Source organism: Aspergillus piperis (assembly GCF_003184755.1).
Source record: "Aspergillus piperis CBS 112811 unplaced genomic scaffold BO85scaffold_2, whole genome shotgun sequence".
Lineage (NCBI taxonomy): Eukaryota > Fungi > Ascomycota > Eurotiomycetes > Eurotiales > Aspergillaceae > Aspergillus > Aspergillus piperis.
This window is the reverse complement of record NW_020291592.1, coordinates 1,882,210-1,906,573: the sequence shown is the minus strand read 5'-3', so window position 1 is coordinate 1,906,573 and position 24,364 is coordinate 1,882,210. Positions and strand designations below refer to the sequence as shown.

At 50.3% G+C, this 24,364-nt stretch overlaps 11 protein-coding genes across 11 annotated transcripts; 7 read left to right on the top strand and 4 right to left on the bottom strand.

Moving 5' to 3' along the window:
- Nucleotides 1–126: 126 nt before the first annotated feature.
- Nucleotides 127–717, top strand: BO85DRAFT_434738 (FAM207/SLX9 family protein; the record flags this gene model as incomplete). The annotated part of the gene is made up of 2 exons (XM_025658485.1): nt 127–129; nt 202–717. The coding sequence occupies 2 exons, from the start codon at nt 127–129 to the stop codon at nt 715–717; spliced, it is 519 nt and encodes a 172-aa protein (XP_025520029.1).
- Nucleotides 718–1,726: 1,009 nt separating this feature from the next.
- On the top strand, nt 1,727–3,817 carry BO85DRAFT_126314 (putative ATP-dependent Clp protease). The gene is made up of 2 exons (XM_025653950.1): nt 1,727–2,251; nt 2,310–3,817. Exons 1-2 carry the CDS (start codon nt 1,807–1,809, stop codon nt 3,713–3,715), a joined length of 1,851 nt encoding a protein of 616 aa, XP_025520028.1. The 5' UTR covers nt 1,727–1,806; the 3' UTR covers nt 3,716–3,817.
- BO85DRAFT_126373 (uncharacterized protein) lies at nt 3,817–4,268 on the top strand. Its single transcript, XM_025653951.1, has one exon. It carries the CDS (start codon nt 3,919–3,921, stop codon nt 4,219–4,221), a length of 303 nt encoding a protein of 100 aa, XP_025520027.1. The 5' UTR covers nt 3,817–3,918; the 3' UTR covers nt 4,222–4,268.
- A 47-nt stretch (nt 4,269–4,315) lies between these two features.
- On the bottom strand, nt 4,316–7,652 carry BO85DRAFT_484119 (putative Chromo domain protein Chp1p; the record flags this gene model as incomplete). The annotated part of the gene is made up of 5 exons (XM_025663211.1): nt 4,316–4,928; nt 4,993–5,324; nt 5,381–6,424; nt 6,480–6,588; nt 6,655–7,652. The coding sequence occupies 5 exons, from the start codon at nt 7,650–7,652 to the stop codon at nt 4,316–4,318; spliced, it is 3,096 nt and encodes a 1,031-aa protein (XP_025520026.1).
- Nucleotides 7,653–8,060: 408 nt separating this feature from the next.
- Nucleotides 8,061–9,663, top strand: BO85DRAFT_126653 (Rab family GTPase). The gene is made up of 6 exons (XM_025653952.1): nt 8,061–8,251; nt 8,377–8,540; nt 8,610–8,622; nt 8,731–9,120; nt 9,188–9,268; nt 9,338–9,663. The coding sequence occupies exons 2-6, from the start codon at nt 8,520–8,522 to the stop codon at nt 9,466–9,468; spliced, it is 636 nt and encodes a 211-aa protein (XP_025520025.1). The 5' UTR covers nt 8,061–8,251; nt 8,377–8,519; the 3' UTR covers nt 9,469–9,663.
- Nucleotides 9,664–11,263: 1,600 nt separating this feature from the next.
- On the bottom strand, nt 11,264–14,359 carry BO85DRAFT_456138 (Brix-domain-containing protein; the record flags this gene model as incomplete). Its single annotated transcript, XM_025661427.1, has 6 exons — nt 11,264–11,869; nt 12,152–12,316; nt 12,579–12,698; nt 12,840; nt 13,213–14,052; nt 14,127–14,359. 6 exons carry the CDS (start codon nt 14,357–14,359, stop codon nt 11,264–11,266), a joined length of 1,965 nt encoding a protein of 654 aa, XP_025520024.1.
- Nucleotides 14,360–14,530: 171 nt separating this feature from the next.
- Nucleotides 14,531–16,076, bottom strand: BO85DRAFT_445524 (ketohexokinase). Its single transcript, XM_025659284.1, has 6 exons — nt 15,980–16,076; nt 15,526–15,919; nt 15,314–15,472; nt 15,193–15,254; nt 15,028–15,138; nt 14,531–14,924 (listed from the first exon to the last, which is right to left on the bottom strand). The coding sequence occupies exons 1-6, from the start codon at nt 16,024–16,026 to the stop codon at nt 14,753–14,755; spliced, it is 945 nt and encodes a 314-aa protein (XP_025520023.1). The 5' UTR covers nt 16,027–16,076; the 3' UTR covers nt 14,531–14,752.
- A 1,372-nt stretch (nt 16,077–17,448) lies between these two features.
- BO85DRAFT_434731 (uncharacterized protein) lies at nt 17,449–18,473 on the top strand (the record flags this gene model as incomplete). The annotated part of the gene is made up of 3 exons (XM_025658484.1): nt 17,449–17,527; nt 17,596–17,777; nt 17,829–18,473. The coding sequence occupies 3 exons, from the start codon at nt 17,449–17,451 to the stop codon at nt 18,471–18,473; spliced, it is 906 nt and encodes a 301-aa protein (XP_025520022.1).
- Nucleotides 18,474–18,987: 514 nt separating this feature from the next.
- BO85DRAFT_501766 (uncharacterized protein) lies at nt 18,988–20,055 on the top strand. The gene is made up of 2 exons (XM_025664179.1): nt 18,988–19,163; nt 19,223–20,055. Exons 1-2 carry the CDS (start codon nt 19,047–19,049, stop codon nt 19,667–19,669), a joined length of 564 nt encoding a protein of 187 aa, XP_025520021.1. The 5' UTR covers nt 18,988–19,046; the 3' UTR covers nt 19,670–20,055.
- A 135-nt stretch (nt 20,056–20,190) lies between these two features.
- Nucleotides 20,191–21,607, top strand: BO85DRAFT_516644 (uncharacterized protein). The gene is made up of 3 exons (XM_025664858.1): nt 20,191–20,540; nt 20,601–20,653; nt 20,852–21,607. Exons 1-3 carry the CDS (start codon nt 20,442–20,444, stop codon nt 21,315–21,317), a joined length of 618 nt encoding a protein of 205 aa, XP_025520020.1. The 5' UTR covers nt 20,191–20,441; the 3' UTR covers nt 21,318–21,607.
- Nucleotides 21,608–21,913: 306 nt separating this feature from the next.
- Nucleotides 21,914–24,342, bottom strand: abp2 (putative ARS binding protein Abp2; the record flags this gene model as incomplete). Its single annotated transcript, XM_025658483.1, has 2 exons — nt 21,914–23,608; nt 23,668–24,342. The coding sequence occupies 2 exons, from the start codon at nt 24,340–24,342 to the stop codon at nt 21,914–21,916; spliced, it is 2,370 nt and encodes a 789-aa protein (XP_025520019.1).
- Nucleotides 24,343–24,364: the final 22 nt, after the last annotated feature.

Sequence of the window (24,364 nt, the reverse complement as noted above, 5' to 3'; positions counted from 1 at the left end):
AGTGCACTTCCGGATTAGTCCGCGCTACCCCATCGGAATCAAAGAAGAATTCGGTTCTCGTGAAGCACATGCAAGGCTTTTTTCGTCTTGTTCCCCGAACGGAGAAACAACGCATCCCTCCCCATCATGGTAAGCTTTCCTCTAGTTGATATCATCATGCATGCACGTATACTTACCAATGCTCTTTCTTAACCAATACAGGCGCCTACTCGATCCGTCAAGAAGCCCGCAAGTGGGAAAGGCGCTCTTCCGTCGTCTAAGCCCAGCTTTCTCCACGATGAATTCCGCACTACGAAAAAGGACAAGCGTTTGATCAAGCACAGCAGCTTTGTGTCTCGGATAGAAAAGAACTCTCAGAAATCTACGAAGCGCCGGCGTGCCTCCAAGAAACTTGCTGCTTTGGACTCGTTGGCCGATGCGCTTCCGGACGCCGACGACGACGTGGCCGACCCTAGCAAACAGGTCAATATCATCAAGCAGAAAACTCTGCAGCATAGACCAGGTGCTATGAAGCGTCGGGAGAAGCTGGAACGGCTGGAACGCGATCGGTTTGCGAAGAACATGGCGCAGATGTCCAGCATGCAAGCACCAGCGCCAACCACTACCGACTCCAACAGCAACACAGATGAGGGCTCGGTCTCCAATCGATGGGCAGCCCTGCGGAACTTCATATCTCAAACCATGGAGCAGCAGCCTGCCTTCAAATCAAGCAGCTAGGTTATCGAAATATTGGAATATGGATTGTTTCGAGCGCAACCCGCTCATCCTTCTTTCAATCTGGGTGGCAGTTGACACAAGTTGCAGCCGGTTGCTGTAACAGACCGCTTTCCAGTACAATCTGTGGCAGAGTCGAAATGCCACTGGTTCCCCTCAGTTGACGCTCCGTGCTACCACGTACGTGGCACCTGAGGATTCTCGCTTTCCCGTGTTGACAGGGCGCCCCAGGCGATTGAACCAGTATAGACGCCTCGATTGGAAGAATGGCAGCCGTGACTACAAACTTCCAGTGTCATGAAAAGTACGGAACCGTTCAGTTGGCCTAAGCTAAATGTACGATACGACCTTGACACATTTGTCAAATGGACGAAGCTTACAGGAATATAAGTAAGCTTATTCAAGGCCATTGGGTCAAGAGAAAGGTTCGGTACAATTAGTAGCTCAATGCCCCCTGGCAGACTTGCGTCTTTTCAAATGAAACAATGGAATATGGGGAAGTATAGAGGATCTCTTCCCAATCTATGCCAAACAGATCTATACTATTCTATCGAGAATCTCACATGTAGCACTTATTCGGGTCATTAATCTAAGACCACATGCCTTACTGGACTAGAATGGCACAGATCCGCATTAGCCAAGTCGGTGCCTGGGACTGACGGGAGCGACGATCGGGACCGCCACCGCTCGTCGCACTTGGAGCTCGCGGATGACGAAACACGAGTCCTCATCCGCCCCGAGTTTCACAACCTCAGAAACACAAAGCACGAAGCTCAACACGTCTTCCAGAGTTCTTCCACTGACGGATCTATTTGCGTCCAAACCTTACTTGATCGTGTCAGACAAGCCCATCTCAACCACGTCATCCGCGGATACCGTCGGCGATAAGCATCACGTGCTGCGGGGAAAGCTATCGCCCGATTTAGTTTGATTTGATTGTATTGCATCTTATCTGCTGCCATCGGAGGTGACGGTCCTCGACTGCCCTCAGCCTTCCTTCTCCCTCTCTCCCTTACACACAAGCTTCTTCTTCGATCCTTCCCATATCTTCACATTAGCACTCTCCTCCTGCAGAGATCACTGCGCTTGGCCATGCTACGGTTGCCTGTACAGGCCCGTGGCCTCCTCAGGGCGCACCGCAACTCTCCCTTCCGCTATCGGCATGCGCCGAAGCCGCTTATCCGCCCTGTTCGCCGTGGATTCACCAGCTCATCAGCCACTTTCCCTACCTGGTCCCAATTCGATCGCTCAGATTTCACAAACCAGCCGTGGACTGGCAGTTATGAACCGGATCTTCCAACAACAGGGCCACTTGCGTCAGCTCCGGCTTTCGGAGCCCCTCGGGTGACCCCCAGAACGTTGAAGCAGTACCTAGACCAGTTCGTCGTTGGCCAGGACCGTGCAAAGAAGATACTTAGTGTCGCGGTCTTCAACCACTATCAACGGGTACAAGAGCTGCAGAGACGCGAGGAGGAAAACGCAGAGTTGCTAGCGAAACGTGCGCGCAGAGAGGCGATTGAGCATCACCCGGTCGAAGGTAGGTTTTCCGCATTCCATTGCCTGTCATAACACCTGAGCCAAGCTAAACTAGTCAGACGAATTCCCAGGCCAGCAACAAACCGTCAATACAACCCCCGAAGCAGGTACATTGCCTACATCCGCGCAGCCTGGACTTGAGGATTCCTCGGAGTTACAACTGGAGAAATCCAACATCCTTCTACTGGGACCATCCGGCGTTGGAAAGACGCTTATGGCAAAGACACTGGCGAGGATACTATCCGTCCCATTCAGCATTTCGGACTGCACACCGTTTACGCAGGCAGGTTACATCGGAGAGGATGCAGAAGTATGCGTACACAGGCTTCTGGCCGCTGCGAACTATGATGTTGAACAAGCGGAGCGCGGCATAATCGTCCTGGACGAAGTGGACAAAATTGCCGCAGCAAAGGTCAGCCACGGGAAGGACGTCAGTGGTGAAGGAGTACAACAAGCCCTCCTCAAGCTCATCGAGGGCACAACGGTACAAGTGCAAGCGAAACAAGAACGAAGTGCGCCTCGTGTCGGCAACTCCCCCAACACATTCCCCTCCAACAACCCGCTAGGGAACTCTCCATTCAACCCCAATGGCGGAAACATGCCCCAGAAGGGCGAGGTCTACAACGTCCGCACAGACAACATCCTCTTCATCTTTTCCGGCGCCTTCGTCGGGCTACACAAGGTAATCATGGACCGGATATCTCGTGGATCAATCGGCTTCGGTCAACCCGTCCGCGGCTCAGCCCTCACAAACAATCGATCTCGCGACCACGCACCGGGCAACAACGAACCAATCCCCATCCTTCCGGGATCCGAAGAAGAAGCCCTATACAAAAAGCACCTCCCCTTCTTCGCCTCGGCCACCTCTCCCAACTCCCCCGACAGCGAACCAACCTACTTCAACGCCCTCGACCTCCTCAACCCCACCGACCTCCAAAATTACGGCTTCATCCCCGAACTAGTCGGCCGCGTTCCCGTCACCGCCGCCCTCTCCACCCTAACCACCCCTCTGCTCGTGCGCATCCTCACCGAACCCCGCAACTCCCTCCTAGCCCAATACACCACCCTCTTCAGCCTCTCCGGCATCGAGCTCCGCTTCACCACTCCGGCCTTGCACAAGATCGCCGCCAACGCCTTCACAATGGGCACAGGCGCGCGCGCCCTCCGCACCGAACTAGAGACCATCCTCAGCGACGCAATGTTCGAAACCCCCGGTTCGAGCGTCAAATTCGTCCTGGTCACCGAATCCGTCGCGGAGCGGAACGAAAAACCTATCTATCTTGCGCGCGGCCAGGGCGGACGCTTCCACTCCATGATCGCCGCCGAGGAAAGTAAGTGGGAGGAGAAGGTACGGAGAGAGAAAGCGGAGAAGAGTAAAGATAAGAAAGCGAAGACGCAGCCGGCGGATGAACTTCCCCCGATTTCGAGTTTCCGGGAGTATCGTACGCAGACGGCTGGGTTTTAGGTATCAATCACTTGGATTGGATGTTGGTCAAGACATTGTACATAGGAACGGGAGAGAGAGCATGAGGCATAAGCAGGCAGTCAGGCAGTTGATCCTGTTGTTTTGACCCTCACTCGGCGATTATTACTAGTCGGATGGATTATTCATATAAGCCAGTTGTTTTAGGCGTTTTATATCAGTGTTGATACCTTCTATTGCGTACTATGTATTTGTTGCTGCTACTGCTGCTAGTACTTATCGGCCTGTCTAGTATTTACATGTTTCATTCTCTATTGTTGATCGTTTGTATGGAATATTACTTGGAGTATTGGCTCAAATACCGGGTTCAATTCATTATCAGGACAGTCTTCTTTCCGTTTTTTCCATTTACAATAAGAAACGGTTACTACACAAATTATCAATCGACGAGTGGCACACCACCTCCCTCAAACATAACAACGAACTCACGCCCACTGGGTATAGGAAACAGAGAAAACGATAAAATAAGAAAGGGAATTGGAAAGTGAAATATCTGATAGGGAATTTTTCAATAAGAAGAAGTCAGTTCACCGCCGCTCATAACACACAATCTTTCTTTTTGCGATCCTATCTCACGAAAGCTCATCTGTATGGATTCGGATAAGAAGGTACTCCGCCAGATGCCCGACCATAGTAGCTAGCTCCATCCATATCCCTGATCATTGACACGGATGAAGTCCGAGACTTTGGCGTCCGAGGCGTGAAGGACTCCGATGGGGCTCGTGTTTCAGACGGTGTACCTGGTCTGGAAGAAGTAAGAGGAGCAGAAGAGGCTGCTGAAGACGAGGAAGGAGCAGCAATGACTTTTGACCAGTAGTATCTATAGCTGATTCCGAGTGTTTTCATGAACGCATTCGAGCCACATTTGATGTCGATGTGTTGCCATTCTTTCCATCTGTCCAGGGGTGTTGTTTGCGTAAGGACGAGCAAACGTCGGTATCGGTGGCGATGGACCAGGCCCCAGCCGGCAAAGAATTCAATAAGGTGATCTGCATTGCGCTGGTCTTGGGTTAGGCCCTTTGGGATGTCTGGATTATCTGCTTCAGTGCGGGTGCCATAATTTGGAAGGCTGGGAGGGGATATGGCGTTGCTTTCGAAGTAGTCGTCATGGGCTCCGGATGATAACTCGGCAATGGGGGTGTCGTTTGCGGGAACGCCGCAACACTCTAAGACTAAACGGTACATTGTAGGCCATCTGAAGATGGAGTTTCGGTTAGAGATATTAGGATTTCGGTTGGGTCTGAAGGGTCATAACGTACAGTCCGCGTGCTGATTCGTCTGCACTTTCTAATTGTTGCAAGATCCAGTCCAGGATAGCGGGCCGGAACATGATCTTCCAATATCCCGGGTACTTCTTCTTGATGAAGTCAGCAAACCATGCCAGTATCGCCATGGTTGCTTTCGGATCCTGGAGCATTATGTCTTCCGTCACCAATATAGCCCCGCCATGTGGGAAAATGCGCTGGAAGTGGGAGTGGTGACCGGCATATTGGAGAGGTTTGGCCAGAGAGACGCTCCAGAAGTTGATCGGCTTGTTGACGAGGTTTTGGAAGAAAGACAACTTGTTGAAGTCGACCCAGCTCTCGTGAACCTGCTTGAATGTTGGTCTTTCAGTGCATCTCGACCTCGGTTGGAAGCAGAACATACCAAAACCACCCCTACTTGGACAGCTCGTGCAAATTTCTCCCAGTCATCCTTCTGCTGCCAAGTATATATAACAGGATTATGTTTCTTTAGAAAGGCATGGAGAATTACAAGTTCGCTCTGAAGTCTCTCGGACTCGAACAAGAGAAAGAATGCTTCTGCTCTCTGCACCTTTCCTGTGGAGTTCACTGTCACTAGAGTCTCATAAGATACTCCAAATTCTGTTTCGAAAATACTTCCCAGATCGGCCGTAGGTGCGGGGGCTGCTGGATCCTGTTCGCCTGGCGCTGAAGCAGAACTATGTTGTTCATGGATCTTCATGGGTTCGTTTTGTTCCTCATCTATTTCCATGGGTTCGTCTTGCACTTGACTGGTAGACTTCTCGTTCGTTTCGGCCGAAGCTGGCTCCAGAGGCTTCTGTGAAGAGTCTGGCTTCGCTGGACTGGATATTTCCTCAGACTGTAGCTTCAATGGCTCTTGTAAATTGTCTGGCTTCACGGGTATTCCAATCCTGTTCAATTGCCGTTCCGATGAATCGACCTTTCGTGGCTTTGGTGATGAATCCAACCTAGTCTCAATAGTGACTTCTTTGGATTGCCTTTCTGTTGATGTGTTTCCCTGCTCAGTTGATGGAATTGACATTGGGGCGTCGGCGACGTCTCCTATGCCGTCATATCCACTCCGAGGTAGTTCATAATCCGGAGAATCCCTCACGACGAGTTCTTGGCGGCGAGTATCTGTCCACCGGTCGTCGGCTCTTGCCCTAGATGGTAGTCGCTCAATAAAGTCAAGAGAGTCCAACGGATCTCTCACAACAAGGTTAAGAAAGGTATCCGGCTCCTTCCTGAAGTAGCCGTCGTTGAGTGACTCAAGCTTCAGTGAATTAGACGGGTAGGCCAGTAACACGTTGTGTGGCGTACCCTGATTGCCTGGAAAAATCGCGAGAAGGTCGCCTTGCTCAAGCTCCCGTGCCATATTATATATATTGGACTCCGTATCATTGAAACCCTGAATCCAGCCCCTACAATATGTGCGATGCCGCGACCGCTATGGTGGTTCAGATCAGTAAATAAGACTCATAATATATCGCCAAAGCACTTACTGAGTTATAACAGAGAACCTCATAATCCTCCAGCGTGCAGAGATGCTGAAACCAAACCTCAATATATTGCCCCGCCTTAGTTGCGATAAGCCTTTTAGCAGACGTGGGGCTAAGACCACATAGTCTAGCTGGGCCAATGGACCTTTTGTCTGGCCCATAATACATGTATACTAACACCTCACCGGGATTGCAAAAGCGGCCGGACACGAATTTAGCTTTGGGACCCGGCACCCTACGAGGTAGCTCGGGGACATCTTGGCCCGATTTATCGCGACGGTCGTACTTGATCCGGTCTTGATTTGGTGGATCAGTCAGCGGGGCAGACAAGTGAGCAGGTGCATCTGAGTGATCAGCCTCCATGTGTGGAATAGACTGGTCAGTCACGATCTGGACTGAATCTCGATTTTGGTCAACAGATGGGCTAGCATTGTAAGGATCGGACTTGAGAAGGTGCAGAGGTGTTTTAGACGACCAGTCTGACGGTCGAACAAGCTCTAGTTGATCAATATTGGGATCTGGCTCTCTGAATTTAGCTTTCTCGTGTTTTCGCCTCGTTGACAGGTGCGAAAACCACTTCGCGGTCTCCTGGGCATTGTTGGAACGCAGCGTAGCTGATGCTGGCGCTAGCGCTGGCTTTGGTTTTTGTCCACTTCCAAACAGGACCGGCGCTTGCTTCGCCAGGGCATGCTGCTTTTTGAAAGGCAGTGAGCGAATGCTGGGTGTGTAAGTGGGCGGCGTTTGTGTACTCTGTTGCCTTGCACTCACACGGGAGTTGCTGCGAGGGATTGCAGATTCAATCACGGGGCCCTTCGTGGGTAAGCCAAGGCGTTTCCTTTTGGCATCTCTTCTGCGTCTCTTTTCCTCTTTTGCCTCCTGGTGTTTCAAGTTCTTTAGCTCCCAGTTGGCTACGTCATACGCTTCAAGCTTCCCTTCTGCAATCTGCTGTTTCCTGCGTTGCCAGTCGATAAGGGTCTCCGCCGTTTTGAAGGAATCCACAGGCTCCCAAGTACTTCTCCACTCAGGGTAGTTGGCCCATTTGACCAGGTACCTCTTTCTGTCTGGGAATTCGTGCTCAGCTAGGATAGCTTCCACATCATACTCAGACGCCTGTGAGCTGGCCGCAGTTGAGGTGATGGAAATGTCATCATCACTCTCATCCTGCCTCCTTGTCATTGCCGGATTGTACAGCAACACTGATACTGAATGGAATTGGGTGCGTAAGGATTTTCTGATATGTGGAGCCCAAGGAATGCAGGGCGCAACAGAGAGCCAGAGACGCCAATTAAGCTACAGGACAGCCACCTAACATAGCATAGTGGGCCGTGTGAGCTGGACTTGAAACCAATGAACAGGTAGTTGTTTAAAGCCAGCCAGCTGCTCATGTAAGCGCGATTCAAAATGTAGATTAGATTCGCAGTGGTAAGTGCGCACGGCAAACATACAGCGGAAGAACTGCAAGACCGATCATGGGATGGAGAACAACCAGGTCACACAAACACACACTTACGGACACATACAGTGCACCTAAAGGAGCTGTCCGTGTGGATTGCGATCTCCCCCAACAGGATACTTACAATAATTGATCAATAGATCAAGGACTGAAGTCCTCGCGCCGCCCACCTGCATATGCGCACGTGATCCGGCGCTAGGCCCGAAGGGGCGACAGTGCACTCGGCACTGCGAACGACGGACGGGAATCCGTAGGGAGAAAGTCAGTCTGGATAACCTCCTAATCTCCCTGCCCCGGTGCCTGCCTCCCCCTACACTCATCGGTAAGTTCCTCCGTTCCCGCCTCCCGTCGGTTACTTTTAAACATCCCTTCTCCTCGCTTCCCCCGAGTACCTCTGTCCCTTGGATGTGGTCCTGAAAGCTGACAACGTTGCGCCCCTCCTCTCAGAAAGTCAGACACACTCTATTGCCCGGATTTCCTTTCAACGAGCCTCCAAACCTCCCCTCCAAGCTCGACCACGTCGTCTCCCTTCCCAGTCCTTTAGATCTTACGTGTAACAAAGCTAAGCGAGCTCTCGCAAACCACCCCTCATGGCTAACGACGAGTACGATGTGAGTATCCTCTTTCTCCCATTCGCACCCCTTGCCAAGCAACGGTATAACTAACGGGCTACTTGGTAGTTCCTCTTCAAAGGTAAAGTTGCCACTTCCCGTCTCCGCAGTCGCCGCTCGATCCCGTCGCCTTTATTGTCGGCCGCATTTCGCGAACCACGGCTAACCAACGACGGTTTGTTCTGAACAGTTGTCCTGATTGGAGACTCTGGTGTTGGAAAGTCCAACCTTTTGAGTCGTTTCACCCGTAACGAGTTCAACCTGGACTCCAAGTCCACCATCGGTGTCGAGTTCGCTACCCGCTCGATCCAGGTCGATTCCAAGACGATCAAGGCTCAGATTTGGGATACTGCTGGTCAGGAACGTTACCGTGCTATCACCTCCGCTTACTATCGGGGTGCTGTCGGTGCTCTTCTCGTCTACGATATCAGTAAGCACCAGACCTACGACAATGTCAACCGGTGGTTGAAGGAACTCCGGGATCATGCCGACTCCAACATCGTCATCATGCTGGTTGGTAACAAGAGTGATTTGAGGCACCTGCGGGCTGTGCCCACGGAAGAGGCCAAGCAATTTGCAAGTATGTTGGAATTTCCGCCGATGGCGACCCATGGGTTGAATTTGCTGGTGTGTTAACATACTACTAGGCGAGAACAACCTCTCCTTCATCGAGACATCTGCCCTTGACGCCAGCAACGTCGAGCTTGCTTTCCAGAACATCCTGACAGGTTAGACTTGCCCCCGTAAATCCGTTTGCCAGACGAACTTCGGCTTGCTGACATTCTGGTTACTTTCAGAAATCTACCGCATCGTCTCCAGCAAGGCTCTGGATGGCGGTGATGCTGGCCAGACCGTTCTGGGCGACCGCCGCGATATGGTGCGGATCGACGAGTCGGAGGACCCGAAGACCAAGCAGGGATGCTGTTAAGGGGCCACGAGATCGGGGAATGTGTGACACGTCAACCGCAACGACTTTTTATTTTTGTGATGTGATAATTGAACGGTCTTGAACTCTCTTTTTGTCTGTTACTTAGCCTCCTGGAGATGATACACAAGAGGGACGTTGTTAGGAATGGCACCTGGGGTCATGGACATTGTACGGCGGTGTTTGTTGGACATCACATTCTCCCGACACCTTGTTCGCTTTGCCTTTTATATCTTCTGTTTCCCTTTTATCACTTGCCTCCTTTTCTTTTTGTTTCCTTTCTTGTTGATTTCCTCCACCCCCTTTCCTCTTTTTTCTTCCCTATATTCTAACCTGATGAGAAATTGATCTGAATAACGTCTTATTGCTTTTGCCCCCATGATGTCTGCCTGATGACGGAAACCCAAAACCCTATTTGGTTTAACGAATGTTGTTGTATCTCCCCACTTTCCCCTCGGCGTCTTATCCGTGGCTCTACAGGATTGTCTGTTCGATATGCACAGTGTGTTTTGCTAAGATTACTCGCCTATAAATGCAATGAAAGAAGAAATGAGAAAAAAAAAATAAAATAAAATAATAAAAAGTGACCCGTAAGAGAAGCAAAGCAAGCAATCGTCCCTTCTGGCCGCCTCGGATGGGGCCCGATGCCCGTTGGTTTGCCCGTTACTAGCCATTAATAATTCGCCAACCCCATGCGGGCATCACCCCCGACCCACTTTTGACCCGGAGCTCCACAGCTACTTTTCTCTTTCCTCTCTCTTTCCTCTCTTCTCTCATCGCTACACACGGTACTCACTCGACCATCATAAGTTGCAATGTAGGGGAACATATCTAGTTCACAGATGAACTATCTCCATAATTTCACAGCCACCTTTCCAGCCCCCACTCATCCTTACTAAGTAGTACTAACCAACCACTCAGGCAATTCCTTATGTAAGACCGCCTCGGTTTCAAAAGGTGCTTCCTTTCCCCTTCACAGCGGTCTCCACTCACCCCTACCCACTGTTAGCCGCCGCGGCTGAATTTATTCCCCGTCTGGTTTAGACTGGGTTGATCAGGGGGCGAGGAGAAGGGGGTTGTTTTTTCTGACCTGACTGCTTTGCTTTTTTGGTGAGTTGGGGGCTACTTAAGCTGCGTATTAGTGACTTGCGTGCTGGATTGATTGTATTAAGGGTTGAGAGATATGGTGTGTGGGAAGCCTACTTATAGCAGAGATACATAGATAGTAATGGTAGTGACTAGTTATTGATTAGCGGAATAGAGTTCCGTTTGACAGGTAGCTATCTATCTACTAGCTGCGGTTGCTCTTATGGCTCTGGGTCTGGACACGCGGGTTTATGGATAAACAATTGGTTTGTGGGTAGGTAGATGTAGAAATTGAGCTGATTAGGGGGTGAAGGGTATAATATCTCCATTAGAGGAGCAATTAAGCTTGTTTTGTTGTACGCACTATTATGGAATTGGATGTCAGGAACGGGATGATGGGTCAGAATGGATAGTAACTTAAAGCAGATGACAGTGAGTCAGTTGTTTGCTTGGCGTGCATGGTATACTCTCTACTGTCGAAGTGAGATCAGATGTCTGGGTATGTCAGAGACTGGACATTCATGAATGTTACCAACCAGTGCGGAGTAAGTAGATTTTGAGAAAACTTGATAGTAGTCACACAAGGGATAATGTTAAACATCGCACAGCTGATGGTTCTCACTCATTAACTATTGTAACACTAACATGTCTCTTACAGTAATTGATATGCTACGCGGTGTGACAGCAAACAAACAGACACAGTTGCATCACATCAATCCCACACCACGCCAACCTCCCGGTCTGCAATAGCAGCTCGAAACTCATCAATATCATCTCCCCGCTCCTTCATCACCCACTCCAGCGTATCGCCAAACGTTTCGCCATTGTCGCGGAACCAGTCCCCAAAGGAGCGTACATAGGTCTCCACCTGTTCTTTAAGAGGTGCATGCTCCCGCAGCCAGATAACCTGGCCTGGATCGAGTTTCAGCATGTCCTGCACCACATAGTAATGTGGGATCTCGTCACCCCAACCTTCAAAACCAGGGTCATGGAAGTAATCGTTCCGAAACCGGGACTTGTATTTAGCGGGCGATTCAGTGAAGTTGCTAGGGTGCGCGGTGTGGAAATACTGCTCGGCTGAATTGGCGTCCTTCTCGAACAGACTAGGTGCACCAGCGGGACTACTGCTCGAAGGGTAATTTAGATGGATATTGAACGTCAATTGATGGTTACTTTCCGGGTAGCGTTTTCGGAACTTTCGTTGGATGGTCCCGTTGCTGGGACAGATGTGGTTTTGTACGATATCACCGATGATCAAACGCACGTCCTCAATCTCGGCCAGCTCGGCTGTGGACCAGTTGTGCAAGAGTTGGGCACGCTCGGAAACGATATGTGGAAGGGTGCGGCTAAAGCGGCTGTAAGACTCCGTATGAAAGGCTCGATGGTACAGCCAGAGACGATAGATTGCACGGCGGAGACGGAACCGCTCATCATCATCCAGCGAGCGACGATTCTCAAAATCGGTCTTCCATTTCTTAACCGGATATATGGTTTCCCACTTCTGGGCCACGTGCCCGATCTGGACTATTTGTTTAAGGAGGGAGTTGGTTATGGGGGCGGTACGAAATAGGTGGGCACGTTGGCTGGTATTCTGTGTGACGATCTGGATGATATCATCCAATGGACCGAACTCAGACTCGGCAACATCAACGAGGATTTGTAGCTTATTGGACCGGTGGAAGACGGTATGAAGTCGCCGGCAAGTCATTGCAAGGTTCATAACATCGGTGACAGAATCGCATGAGCGAAATATATGGAGCAATAGCTCCGTGGCCAATTGATGGAAGGGCATGGTTCAATGGTTTGAAAGATCTAGAGGCGTCAGCAAATAAGGAGTACACTAGTAGGTCTTATGAACCGACCACGCGTACCTGGTACAGTTAACTTGGGTCAAATTGTATGGAGAGAGTTATATTGTTCAATTGCGAGTCTTAGGCAGTGTTAGCCTCGGCGCTGTAGTGAGTCAACGCCGTCGCGATCACGATCTAGCTCTAGGTCGCGACCCCGCCCTTGGGGGTGATCAAAACACAGTGGAAGCAAGATAGAGTGGAGGCCATTGTGGAAGAAGGTGCATGAGCACCCAGCAACCACCCAGGGCTGTATTGCGAAAGGGATGCCATGATGACGAGCGAAAGGGTGCAGTTGCGCTGAGGAAATCCGGGGCAGGCAAAGGGAGACCCGCCGCTAAGTCACTTGACAGGATCCCCTTCATCATTCCGCTTTCCAGCCAGACCGACGCTCCTCCGCAGATGCGCCATTGCTCCACTGGTTCACCAGCTACTCCGTACTCTAAGTCAAATTGTGACATATAGCTTGAGAACATACAGCACATTAGTTCAATGCCTCCCTTGCTGCAAGCCATCCCGTTTTTGGAAAGCTGAAAGACTGACCTCTCCCCGTTTACCAATCACCGAGGCCCATAGCAACGATGTCAATTCACCCAGGAAGTCTACGGGCTGTGTATTCTACAGAGTATGATTAGATCCATGGGATCAAGAAAATAGTGAACCGTAGCATCAAAACTTTTATTATTATTTCACACCAGACGCCAGTAGGACCATGCATGTACCCCTCGCATCAATACATATACATCCCTTGAGGATATCAAGTCTAATAGGGCGTAAAACAACAGAAAGAACCAACAAAACGGGAATCCATCACTTGAACAGTTGCCTCGTGTCGAGCGCATCCGGCTTCCTCTCGCCTTCTCCCAGTCCCAGGGTCGACCGCTTCGCGAACCGGTCGGTCTGCACATCTCTGCGCTTGGCGTAGCGAGCAGCCTTGCTCATGCGGACCTCGCGACGGACCTGGTTCGGGCTCACGTACTCCTTGTTCTCGTAGATGACAGGACCGCCAAAGCTGCCCTCCAAGATGACAATAGGCGTAAGAACAAAGCGGGGGCCGATCTCGACCAGAGAAACCTCCGGCTGACCATCCTTGCTCTTGGGAGCGGGCTTGGCATCTGCACCATCCTCAGACTTCTTTCCAGCCTCAGACTCGCGGATCTCGTAAACACGGATCCAGATCTTGCCGTCCACACCAAAGACACCAATGATGCGGTCAATGAACGGCTTCATGCCCTTAACACCACGCTTAGGGACACAGAAGACCCCACGCAGCATCTCTCTGATCAGACCCCGGTATTCGTTGCCGGGTTGGCTCATGAGCGGACCCTGTTCGTCGAAAGAGCGATCGAAAACAACAAGACCACGGCCACCCTTGAGGCAGTTGCCGCTGAAACCAGCATTCAATTCGGCCATTGTGTGCAAGTTGGCGACGTGGAACTTGATCGTCGGTCCGTTGGGAGGGCGAGCAAGCCAAAGGTACAAGTCCTGACCCTGCTTACGAGCCTCGAGGAAGAAAATTACGTTGCAGGAGTGAAGGTCGGCGAGAGAGTTAAGGAGCAGGTTGTATCCAGCGGTCTTCTTCTTGGTATCGAGTTTGCTTTCCTTGTGAGTGTGAGGGAGCAGAGACGCAAGGTCGGCGAGCAGGTGTCGATGGCTGCAACAAACAGAAAATATCAGCATCACATTCGCATTTCACATATAACATCTGGACGAAGACATTAAGCATACCGGTATGTCACACCTCGGGAGGTCAGCATCAGTACACGAGTCTTGGGCATGAATCCCTGAGCGAGCTGCTTCTTGGCCGATTCGGTCGTAGTTTCTTCATCGCTTTCACTGTCGGTGGTGTCGTCGGCATTGTCGAGAAGTTCCTCCATCTCGACATCCTCCTCATCAAACTCCTCCTCCTTGGCGAGCTGACGAGCTGCCTTCTTCGAAATAGTCTTGTAAACAGATGCCATGGTGTATGGGTTGTAGGGATTTGGAGACTCCGAATCTGTTGATCGCCCGCAAATTTAGAAAAAGCTGCGGGCAGAATAATTTTTGGCTGCGACCGCCTTCCGCATACATGTTCTTCTAATCACGTGACAATAACCTTTTCCTACAGTTGAATCTAGATTCTTATCACGTGTGATCGTAACAATCATGTTAATAGTTTATCGCCTCAACGATGATATGCACGATATGCTTATAAGTTGCTAATCTTGCAGCTTATATGATTGCTTTTAGTTCATCACGAAACATAACGGCTGCACTCGCAGTGGTTTTTGCTCTCCTACTCTCGAGCCCACCATGACATATTCTCACTGCTTGTTACCCTGCAAAATTACTCTCTGCAACAATACACAACGTCTCTAAGGAAAAGATTCCAAGGCTCTTGCAAGCCCTGAAAACCCCTCCTGGGAGACCTTCATACCCGCAAGTCGATTGGCAAATCCCAATTTCTGGGACAGGCTCCATTTATTTCCTCGACAAATTAGTGCGTATAGCATACCGGCTATAAAAGTGTCACCTGCGCCAATCGGGCTTGTTTAATGTTAGAAACTATCGTTAATAGCCAACAACAATTGCCGCAAGGGTACAAACAATAATCCGGACCAAGAGAGTGATGAAAACATAGCCGACTTACTCGATGACTTGAAATTTTGCTGCAGAATATGCAGGACTATGAACTGAAGTCTGTGTCTTGGGCTCAAAAGCCACAGCACCGTCTTGACCCCAAGTGCAGCACAGCAAGGACCTGGTTAAATTAGCACCCTTAGACTCAATGTGTAAAATACAGCAAGAACCATACGCTTTTCGTGTCAGTGTCGATTCTTTCCGAACACATTCTTCAGCAGTGTGATATCCGTTTCCCTGCGAGTCGGTGGTTAGAGGGTCGCATGATCTGGACTCCTTGATCAAGGGTCCCTTACTTGAGCCCAGCTCTTCGAGTAGAACACTACATCAGCTTCCTCTGCTAGGTTCTGCAAACCCTCGCGTCCAGGCTTCTCAACCTCGACGCTGATAGTCGCGGATGGGTACCGCTGACGGAGATATCGGATACATGATAAAGTCACGTCAGGTATCCGACCCTGTTAAGGAAGTTGTTAGCTCCGGAGAATGCATCATAAATGTAATGACAAACCTCGAAATGGAACCAAGTTGGGTTGGTGAGGTTGCCGGCAATCTGGGTAAACTCATCCACGGTCATCTCAGGCAGTTCATTGTAGTTGACAATGGTACGACTGCCAGACGATTCACTCTTGATGATGTAACTTGAGGCAGGCTCATTGAAGGCCTCTCGAAAGATACAATGAGACAGGTCAACGTGGGGCTTGAATGCTGACTGAATCTCTTGGGCAGCTGTAGACGTCTTCGCAGGTAGGACAGCAATCAGGTTCAGGGAGACATCAGTGGTTGAAGAGTCATTCGTTGTTAACTGCTTCAAGACTTCCAGAGAGTTTGGACAGTTACCTCCCCTCCGATGAGAGATGCTGGAAGCTCGTAGCTTATCATCTTCTCCGGGATAGTGGGGTGTTCTGATACGAAGAGTTAGCTACTGAAAAGTTGGGAACTAGCAGTAGAGGATGCCAACCAACGTTAGGATTGTATCCACATAGCATGCACCTATTGCGACCAAGGACATCTTGTTCACTTAGTAACTCCTGCAAAGAGAAATGATATACCGAAGCAGAATATCTGCACCTTGTATGCCGAGAGGGGTATTGCGGTGGTGGGATTAGTCAGGACCCACTGTCGACATCATCGCTGAAGTTGGAAATCCACGATCGAGTAAACAGTAGGAAAACATGGTTGAACAGGCAACAGTGACACCAAATCTAGGTTTGAATCCTTCCTGTGAGTATTCACTGTGTAGGATTTGACCCTTGTGGAAATAACCGTACGGTTGGCGGCTTCTCCCAAGGAGAAGTACTAGTAGTGACTAGTTATCGCGGAGAGAGCCACGCGAATATGCACAGAACCACGGCATCTTCCGTAAGTCTAGTTGGCATATAAAAATAGAACGAGACATCGGTACTACCTGCTAATTGTTTTGGTGTGATTGGTGTTTCATGGAAAGATAAATCATCCACTTTTGTTTACAGGCAGAGGTACGTTTCCGGAATATTTAATCAATTTACTAGTATAATTTATCATGCAGCTATCTGTGCCTGCATTGCCTACTCAGACATAAAGGTTGTCATAATATACGTGTAAAAGCATGTAAAGTCTAAAGGTGACAGGACAAGTAGGGTTTGGAGATAATGTTCCAGGTACAGCTGTCTCGAGAAACTTCCAATGGCAAAGTAGAGCCACAAATAGACCCTTTGATTACTAGTAGCTTTCACGCGTTACCAGTTATCCTTGGCTGGTGAATATTTCGGTATATACTCTGCCATATCTCCCAATCCAGTTTCATGGAGATATCAGTAGTATGTAATAGCATCTCACCATGAGATATGACATGATACACACTCTTATTGGGATAGCAATTCAATTGCGCAGTTCCATCTTGCACAAGTACAATTATATCTTAGCGAGCCCATATATCTGGTACCAAACACCTACTAAAAATGGGAGATCTGGACCTCGACCTTGTCTGTATTCACAGAACATGGACGGACTACCCAGAACCGACTGCCTAGAGTGCATCTAGACCCAACCTTAGCTTTGTTTTCTGGTGGGCTACACCCAGTCTCCCAATCCTGTGCCAGCAGCGGGACTTACTAGCCCGCATGCACGGGTGAATAGCACCAATCAAGCTCGGTATTCTGTGACATTTACAGGAACAGGGCGCTAGGCATCTGTATGGAGCCAATGCCTAACTGCACATACCCTGTCTATGTCAGAAACAAAGTGGAGCCCTCACGACAAGCATGAATACAGTACTTCAATTTACTCACAAAGGAGATACCGAAAATTAATCCGGTACTGGAATGTAGGTCTATAAGTATCAGGTCCAAAGCCATGTTCATCCGTCTCTCATCATTCACCTCCAACATCTTTCTCACACAGTGAACACTTCATATTCCATTGTCCTTGAACAGGAGGTCACCAACACTCACATATGTACGTTGGAGTAGTTGAGGCGATGGAAAGCCGGAGCCCAACTCCTACCAAAACCACCGTCAAGCTGAGTGCGTCTGGTACGTCCCCTCCTCACATATCCCCCTATGAGTGGTCCTCCCTGACATGAGTGCTTCTGGCATAGCAGGTACTCTGAAGTCCGACCTAACCATGAATCATCAAGCCGAGAATGATTTCGCATCTCCAACAAATCCATCATCGGCTACGTCCACCGCTTCCAACTACAGACGCACCAAGTCTATGATGTCAGTCGATGAGCCGGCTGTGAAATTCTTGTACACCATTATGAAACAGTTGGACTTGAGAACGGTTCGTGAATGAAACTTTGGGAGACAGTAATAGTAGCTGACAACTGAGTAGATCGACTGGGCCTTGGTTGCCTCGCAGCTGAATATCTCCAATGGGCATGCTGCAAGAATGCGGTACTCGCGGCTCAAAGGCCAGCTGGAAAATCAAGGGCCCAACCAGAAAGCGGCGCGCCCTAAGAGAGTCGAGAACAGAAGGTCAGCCAGAGCTAGCTCCAGTAGGGCAGGGGCTACAACGGCGCCGGCGACTTCTTACCCTGACTTTGAACCTTTCGTCCCCATTAAGGAGGAAATCAAGGAGGAGGTCAAGGAGGAAGGTTACGGTGAGACAATGCCTCGTATGGCAGATATACCTCTCGCTCCTCCTCATGCCATGCATCCGGGACCGTTCTTCCCCCATATGGCATATCCTTGGGGATTCTACTACCCGCACAGATACAGTATGGATGAATACAACATGTACACACCGATGGGAGGATTTGCAGGTAGTTTCTACCAGCAGCAGAATCATGAGCAGCCGTACTTGCCAACTTCTATGGCTTCAATTGGCTGGGAGGCCTATAAGTCTGAGCCAGAAGACGAGGAGAAGAAGCTGGACGAGATCAAAGAAGAACCGGTCGACCAAGGCAAGAGTGTAGATAGGGAGGCCAAGGAGGAATTATCGGACAGAAAGTCGGATATTACTGTCATTGAGGACTGATGAACATCAGTCTCAATTCTCGTTTCTGCATTTGAGATAACCAGTGGCAGGTAGAACTCGGTCCTTGTGGGATCTGGAAGCGGGTTTTCTGGGGATTTGTTGCTGGCTTCGACAAACGATCACAAGGACCGATGTCCCTTGCTGAACCTATCCTGATAGCAGAAATATGATATTGCTTTTGCTTATGAAGTTATTCTTCAGTTGGGCGGTAGTTTTGGCATTGATGGTGCGTAGCATCTTATAACCCGCTTCACTTTTCCCTCATACCACCACCAACAGATATTACCAGCTACACTGGGAGAGTGGACCGGGAGTTGGCTTCGCCGATTAACCTGAAATAGTAGCGAACTGCTCTGTGAGGCATCTCACATTTTGGCGTGTTTATACGGTGGGGCTTTGTGGCTTGATCTCTCACTTGTCTCTGTTCTTCACCACCCGAACGGTCTCTCTTCATCTCCTTTCCATCTTGGTGATTAGCCCGTTTACTTTTACTCACTTCTCATATCTGAATCATCTAACCTACAACCTCTCTACATTATACCATCTAGAAAACCGAATACTTCAACCTTCGCCATGGATAAGGCCACGAAATCCAAGGCCGCGAAGTCCATCAACGCCGGTCTAGAAATCCCTTATGCAGACGCGCAGTTCTTCCTCGCCTGTCTGCAGTGCATGGGGGACGACAAGCAGGTAATATACTCTCCCATTCGCAGATATAGGCTCTAACAACACCAATTTGCTATCTTCAGATCGATCTTACCAAGGTTGGAGACATGATGGGTTACAGCAATGTTGCTTCAGTCGGCAACCGTTTCCGTGCCATTCGCAAGCGCCCCAATTTGAACAGTATTGAGGCCAAGTCCGGCTCTGGCGTACTCAAGAGTGCAGGTGCCAATGGCGATAAAGATAAAGGCGCTGCAGGTGCTACCGAGGCTGGTGATGGCGTCGCAGAGCAGTCTGGCTCCGACGTGCCTACTCCCGTCAAGCCCAAGGGCAGGAAAGTCGCCGCGCGTAAGGGAGCGAAGGCTACTACTTCGAAGCCCATTCCTGCCACTGGTACGCTTAAGTCGGGGACTAAGGGCCGCAAGTGCGGGGCTAAGTCGGCTGTTGTTGTGAAGGAGGAAGACGAAGACGATGAAGACAATCTCGTGGAAGACAATACCCCGGATGGTGGCATGGAGTGTGCTACGGCGTGAACTTCTACGCGCGATTTTGCTGAGCGCTTAATTGGATTTCAAACAACTGAGTCCATATAGTATGCTCATTTCATTGTCTTCATTTGGTCTACATAGTCGTGGAAGGTCCATTTAGCGCGAAGAATTTTAAGGAGGCCTATCTGGAAGGGGTGGAGATTGACGCAACGCATTTTGTATTTCCTTATTACATTGCAGGGCTTGCGTTGTTACCGGGGTTGGGAAGTTTACTCTACAATCTCTACTTAACAGATTCTCAACAGCTGGGTTGGTTGGGAGGGTTCTGTAGCCTTAGAGCACTAATACCTGTTAAATGGGAGAATTGACCTACTGCCTAGCCACTCCGTCATAGTATTTGTTGAGAAGTGCAAGAGCGTAGTATCCTATCACTGTTCACTAGAGACTCTTCACTTCTCCACCTCCCAGTCTGAGACGCTCGGACGTATGTCAAATATCTCATTTATTCACAAGAAACCTAAGCGAAGGCAGCAGTGACTCCGCTAATAACATCTCCTCAACCCTCCGCTCGTCTCAGTGTTACTGCCCTCCCACCTTCTTCCTCTCCTTCTCTTCCTTCTGACTACTTCCTTCCATCCTCCTACTCTATCTCTACTGCCCTTATTCCTCAATCCACCGTTCCCATTTTCCCAAGCGATCATCTTCCCTAACACTCGACCGAGTCCACGATCACAAGAAACGAGAAGATTCTCACTTACATCCACTCATCCCTCGCCCTTTTACAACCTGACTCGAGCAAAAATAAACCCAGCTCAACATGTCTACCACCACTACCCCATCCAAGCCCAACCGCATCACCCCGGAAGAGCAGCTTCAATTCCTCCTCAGCTGCATCCGCCACTCTAACAGCGGCAAGGCACGTTCTATCTCATCATACCCTCCCAGAGCAAACCAGACTAATATAACAATCAAACAGATTGACTTCACCGTCGTCGCACAAGAATGCAATATCATCACCAAGGCCGCTGCGTACGTTGATTATCATCCTGTCCCTTCAGTTTCCCAACTCAGTCACATACACATTCATACACACACATACTATTGAAATATATATTTCCTCAACCTCCATATGATTTTAATCGCATGATCCTCCACACTTCACAAATAAACACGAGTACTATACTACGCGCAATACCCCACTAACCTTCTACCACTACATACAAACAGAGCCAAGCGCTACGAACGCCTCCTCAAATCGCATGGCATCAACAGCTCAGGCGGCTCACTCCCCTCTGCCAACAGCGCGCCCGCTAAGAAGCGGACCGGGGCTAGTACCAGCACCACTACCGCTACAGAGAGCACGACTCCATCCACCCCTACCAAGGGCAGAAAGCGCAAGGCTGATGGCATCAGTGATGCATCGAAGAAGGCTAAGGGGTTGAAGAAGATGGCTGTCGCTAGGGCTGAGAGTTGGATGCAGAAGAAACAGCATGCTGGCGTTGGGATCAAGAAGGAGGAAGACGATGATGAGACTGAGGAGGATGAGGAGGTGAAGGCGGCTTTGAGGGAGGAGGGACTCTCTGATCCGGTTCATGGTGATGGTGAGGAGTTGGCTGTGAAGGAGGAGGAGGAGGCTGTGGATGGTGAGGAGGAGGGGGTTGAGGGTGATGATGTGGAGGTGGATGAGGCTTGAGGGCTTTGGCTTTCTTTGCTATGAATTACATGATTGATTGGTCGGTTTGGTGGATGATGCATTCAGGTTTAGGGAAAGATGAGTTACTGAGTGATCATTGATGGGGCAGAAGGATGGTTGGATGCGCTGTGACTTTTGCTTGCGGGCTTGCTTGTTATTAGGTTGGGCGATGAAGGATGGATGTCGAATCATGCGATACTCCGACAGGATATTATGATGGACTCCAGGACTTGCATAGGGTTTCAATAACTGCAAATATGAACTAAACATTGATGGTATCAAGATACTCTATACTACCTAACAGGCTGTGAAGCAGATCGGACAAGTTCGCTCAAGGGGTATCTGTAAAGAAGACCGAACCGAAACCAACAAACAGCAGGAGAGCGCCATTTGGCTCCAGCCAACAGACAAACAGACACACAACCAAGAGCATAGAAGAAAATGAAGTTTTATAAGTGTGTTCAGGTGGACCTCGACAATTTACATAGGAATATACTGTATAGGGTATCACAACAAATCGAGGGAGGGGGCTTGGGAGGGGATTATGAGACGACCACAAAGGGTACTTCTCTGTGAGCGACCAGTGCTCACAGAGCTTAGATGTCTGCCATCACAGACTCAAGGATTTTGCGCTTATATTGCGACAGCATTCGCTCCTTTCGCTGCACCTGCGCTCGGAGCTTGAGGTAGCGTTGTTTCCACGTTGCGTCGGGAGTGGAATTCTCCGCATCCACTTCAAATTCTGCATCTGTCATGCTGTCGGCTTCTGCGATGCTGGCTTCCAGTTCCTCGGTTACCCGGGGCGTAGGGTCCAGCTTGTGACTGTCCGGAGTCGGGGTGCTGATGCTCAGGTCTCCGTACGTAACCTTCGTCGAGAACCGAAGTCCGTGCTTGTACTCATGAGAGATGGTGTACACATAGTTGGGGCTCCCGTCGGTGCTTGGTGTGCCTGAGGTTACAGCAGGCTCTGATTTGATGTTCACAGTCATCAAGCTGTCCGTCACCCCTGGATAGCCAAATTGTTGTCCGAGCCCAAGATGCAAGGCGGACATGAGCGCCGCCAAGCCGGCTGGTAGCTTGGCATATGTAGTGGTCAAGCTGGACACTACAGACATTGCTAGAGCCCGGGCTTCTTCGGTGCTAATAGGAGCAGGCCGACCGGTGGTCTTTCCGCGAAGAAGTTCACTTGACAGTGCACGCACAACATCATCGGAAGATATATCCGCATGTGGTACGCTATTGCGGTTCGCGTAGGCAGATGGGTTGGTGACGCCCACATTGCTCATGAAGTCGTTTAGAGGGGCCAGAGTACCGTTACGCTGCGGACCTTGTCCCTCCAATTTCGTTGACCCAGGAGCATTGTTGATACTGTTGACCATTAGGGTAGGAGGGGTTGCCAGACGGACAGGTGTGCCGGCATGAGGCGGTACCTGAAGCTGTAATTTATCTGGCTTGGGACCGAAATGGAACGGCGTAGGGGACTGCTGGAAAGGGGAGTGATTGAATCGACCGGCAGAGTCCTGATCGAGGAGCATAGCAGGGGAGTTCCGAAGCCCTGGACCCGGTAAATGGGATGGATCAGTGCGATTCGGATTGACTGGGAACGAGGAGAATGGTCCAGAGACAGTTCCTCGATTTGGTGGCCGACCTCTGGTCTTTCCATTGCTACTGGTGTTACTAGGCCAGGCAGATGACACTGCCGGGCCATGGCGTCGTTTAGGTCGCGCCTTTTCCCCAGAAGAAGACATTGTGACCGCTGAGCGCGGCTCTGCAGGCTGAATGAAGACTTCAGACTCATGCTGGCTCCTGGGTGCTATAGCAGAATGCGGATAACTCCCCGGGGACGAATCTCGTTCGATAGGTCGCCACCGCAGGTCCTGGTTCGACTGCGACGAAGGCTCAGAAGTCCCTTCCGGTGGGAATGGAGGTGCGCTGCCCATCCACGGATCATGCGACCCCATCTCGTCAGGGAAGGTGCTAAATGGCAGCGCACCTGATGGATATGGTGTTGGAGGACCTGGGAATGGCCCTGGCTGCAGCACGCCCATAATTGGATCGAGATGGGGCCTTTTCGCCATGGCTAGTCTTTCGTTTTCTTCCTCAGCTCGCTTGCGGCCCCTTTTCGGCCTCCATTGCGGAACCAGAGCCCGTAGCGCAAGATCTTCTTCCAGTGGTACTCCATCGCGGCTGTCGCTGATCACATTGGCAGGCGGAAGGTGGGTGTAATAGGGATGCGGGTGACCAAGACAATACTCGAAAAATGCATCAACGTGCATTGCGCGCATCCAGCGCTAGCGATTGGTTAGTCCACTAGCCACATATTCTGTCCGGAATAACATAAGCGACAAACCTTGAGCCGAACAGCATATTGCTGGACCTTCTGGGTGCTCTGTTTCTTCTCCAAGGAAGGCGGTTCTACCCCCAGCTCGATCGCCAGTTGTATCCATGTCTTTAGCTCCTTACTATCTAGCTTCCGAATAAGCTCCCACAATGCGAATATACTGAAACTCTTGCCATCACTCCGGGGTGGGCAGCGAAAGTTCTTGCGGAGCTCTGAGGTATCCACGGATAAAGGGACATTTGGATTGCAATAGAAGACAAACATGATGTAGGCGTCATCAATGGAGCTGTCAGTCAGATCGCGAGATGGCAGGGATCGTGTTTCTGTCTGGTCCATCGACTCCCGTGGCGGCCGTGGACGAATAGAATCATACATTGGAGGCGAGATCGAGGGTCCTGAGTGCGCCACCATTGCAGGTGGAGGAGGTGGAGGAGGCGGCGCTATCGGCCGTGGGCCGGTTGGCGATGCCTGAAGACTGCGCGGGGTAGCTTTGCGCGCCAGAGGTGGAGACTTTGAGGGAGCTATGTGAGTGCGAGCACTGCCTATGGGAGAAGCGCTATGTAAACCAGGCTCCAGAGCCGGAGGATACCTTGCGTACTGTTGGATGACCATGGATGGAGGCCCTAATTCAGTCCGTTCCGGCGGCACAGGTTGGTTCATCACGTTGGGAAAGGAAGATTCCATCTTGAAGGTTCTTTTTTGACAG

What these genes read in the sequence shown, in the direction of transcription:
- BO85DRAFT_126314 (XM_025653950.1), top strand. Translation starts at nt 1,807, where the DNA reads ATGCTACGGTTGCCTGTACAGGCCCGTGGCCTCCTCAGGGCGCACCGC. An exon ending in TGAGCATCACCCGGTCGAAG is followed by an intron (nt 2,252 to 2,309) that starts GTAGGTTTTCCG and finishes TAAACTAGTCAG; the next exon opens with ACGAATTCCCAGGCCAGCAA.
- BO85DRAFT_126373 (XM_025653951.1), top strand. Translation starts at nt 3,919, where the DNA reads ATGTATTTGTTGCTGCTACTGCTGCTAGTACTTATCGGCCTGTCTAGT.
- BO85DRAFT_126653 (XM_025653952.1), top strand. Translation starts at nt 8,520, where the DNA reads ATGGCTAACGACGAGTACGAT. An exon ending in AGAGGCCAAGCAATTTGCAA is followed by an intron (nt 9,121 to 9,187) that starts GTATGTTGGAAT and finishes ACATACTACTAG; the next exon opens with GCGAGAACAACCTCTCCTTC. An exon ending in TTTCCAGAACATCCTGACAG is followed by an intron (nt 9,269 to 9,337) that starts GTTAGACTTGCC and finishes GGTTACTTTCAG; the next exon opens with AAATCTACCGCATCGTCTCC.
- BO85DRAFT_445524 (XM_025659284.1), bottom strand. Translation starts at nt 16,026, where the DNA reads ATGTCCTTGGTCGCAATAGGTGCATGCTATGTGGATACAATCCTAAC. An exon ending in TATGTGGATACAATCCTAAC is followed by an intron (nt 15,920 to 15,979) that starts GTTGGTTGGCAT and finishes TCTTCGTATCAG; the next exon opens with AACACCCCACTATCCCGGAG. An exon ending in TCGACACTGACACGAAAAGC is followed by an intron (nt 15,139 to 15,192) that starts GTATGGTTCTTG and finishes TAATTTAACCAG; the next exon opens with GTCCTTGCTGTGCTGCACTT.
- BO85DRAFT_501766 (XM_025664179.1), top strand. Translation starts at nt 19,047, where the DNA reads ATGGATAAGGCCACGAAATCCAAGGCCGCGAAGTCCATCAACGCCGGT. An exon ending in GCATGGGGGACGACAAGCAG is followed by an intron (nt 19,164 to 19,222) that starts GTAATATACTCT and finishes TGCTATCTTCAG; the next exon opens with ATCGATCTTACCAAGGTTGG.
- BO85DRAFT_516644 (XM_025664858.1), top strand. Translation starts at nt 20,442, where the DNA reads ATGTCTACCACCACTACCCCATCCAAGCCCAACCGCATCACCCCGGAA. An exon ending in GCCACTCTAACAGCGGCAAG is followed by an intron (nt 20,541 to 20,600) that starts GCACGTTCTATC and finishes ACAATCAAACAG; the next exon opens with ATTGACTTCACCGTCGTCGC. An exon ending in ATCATCACCAAGGCCGCTGC is followed by an intron (nt 20,654 to 20,851) that starts GTACGTTGATTA and finishes ACATACAAACAG; the next exon opens with AGCCAAGCGCTACGAACGCC.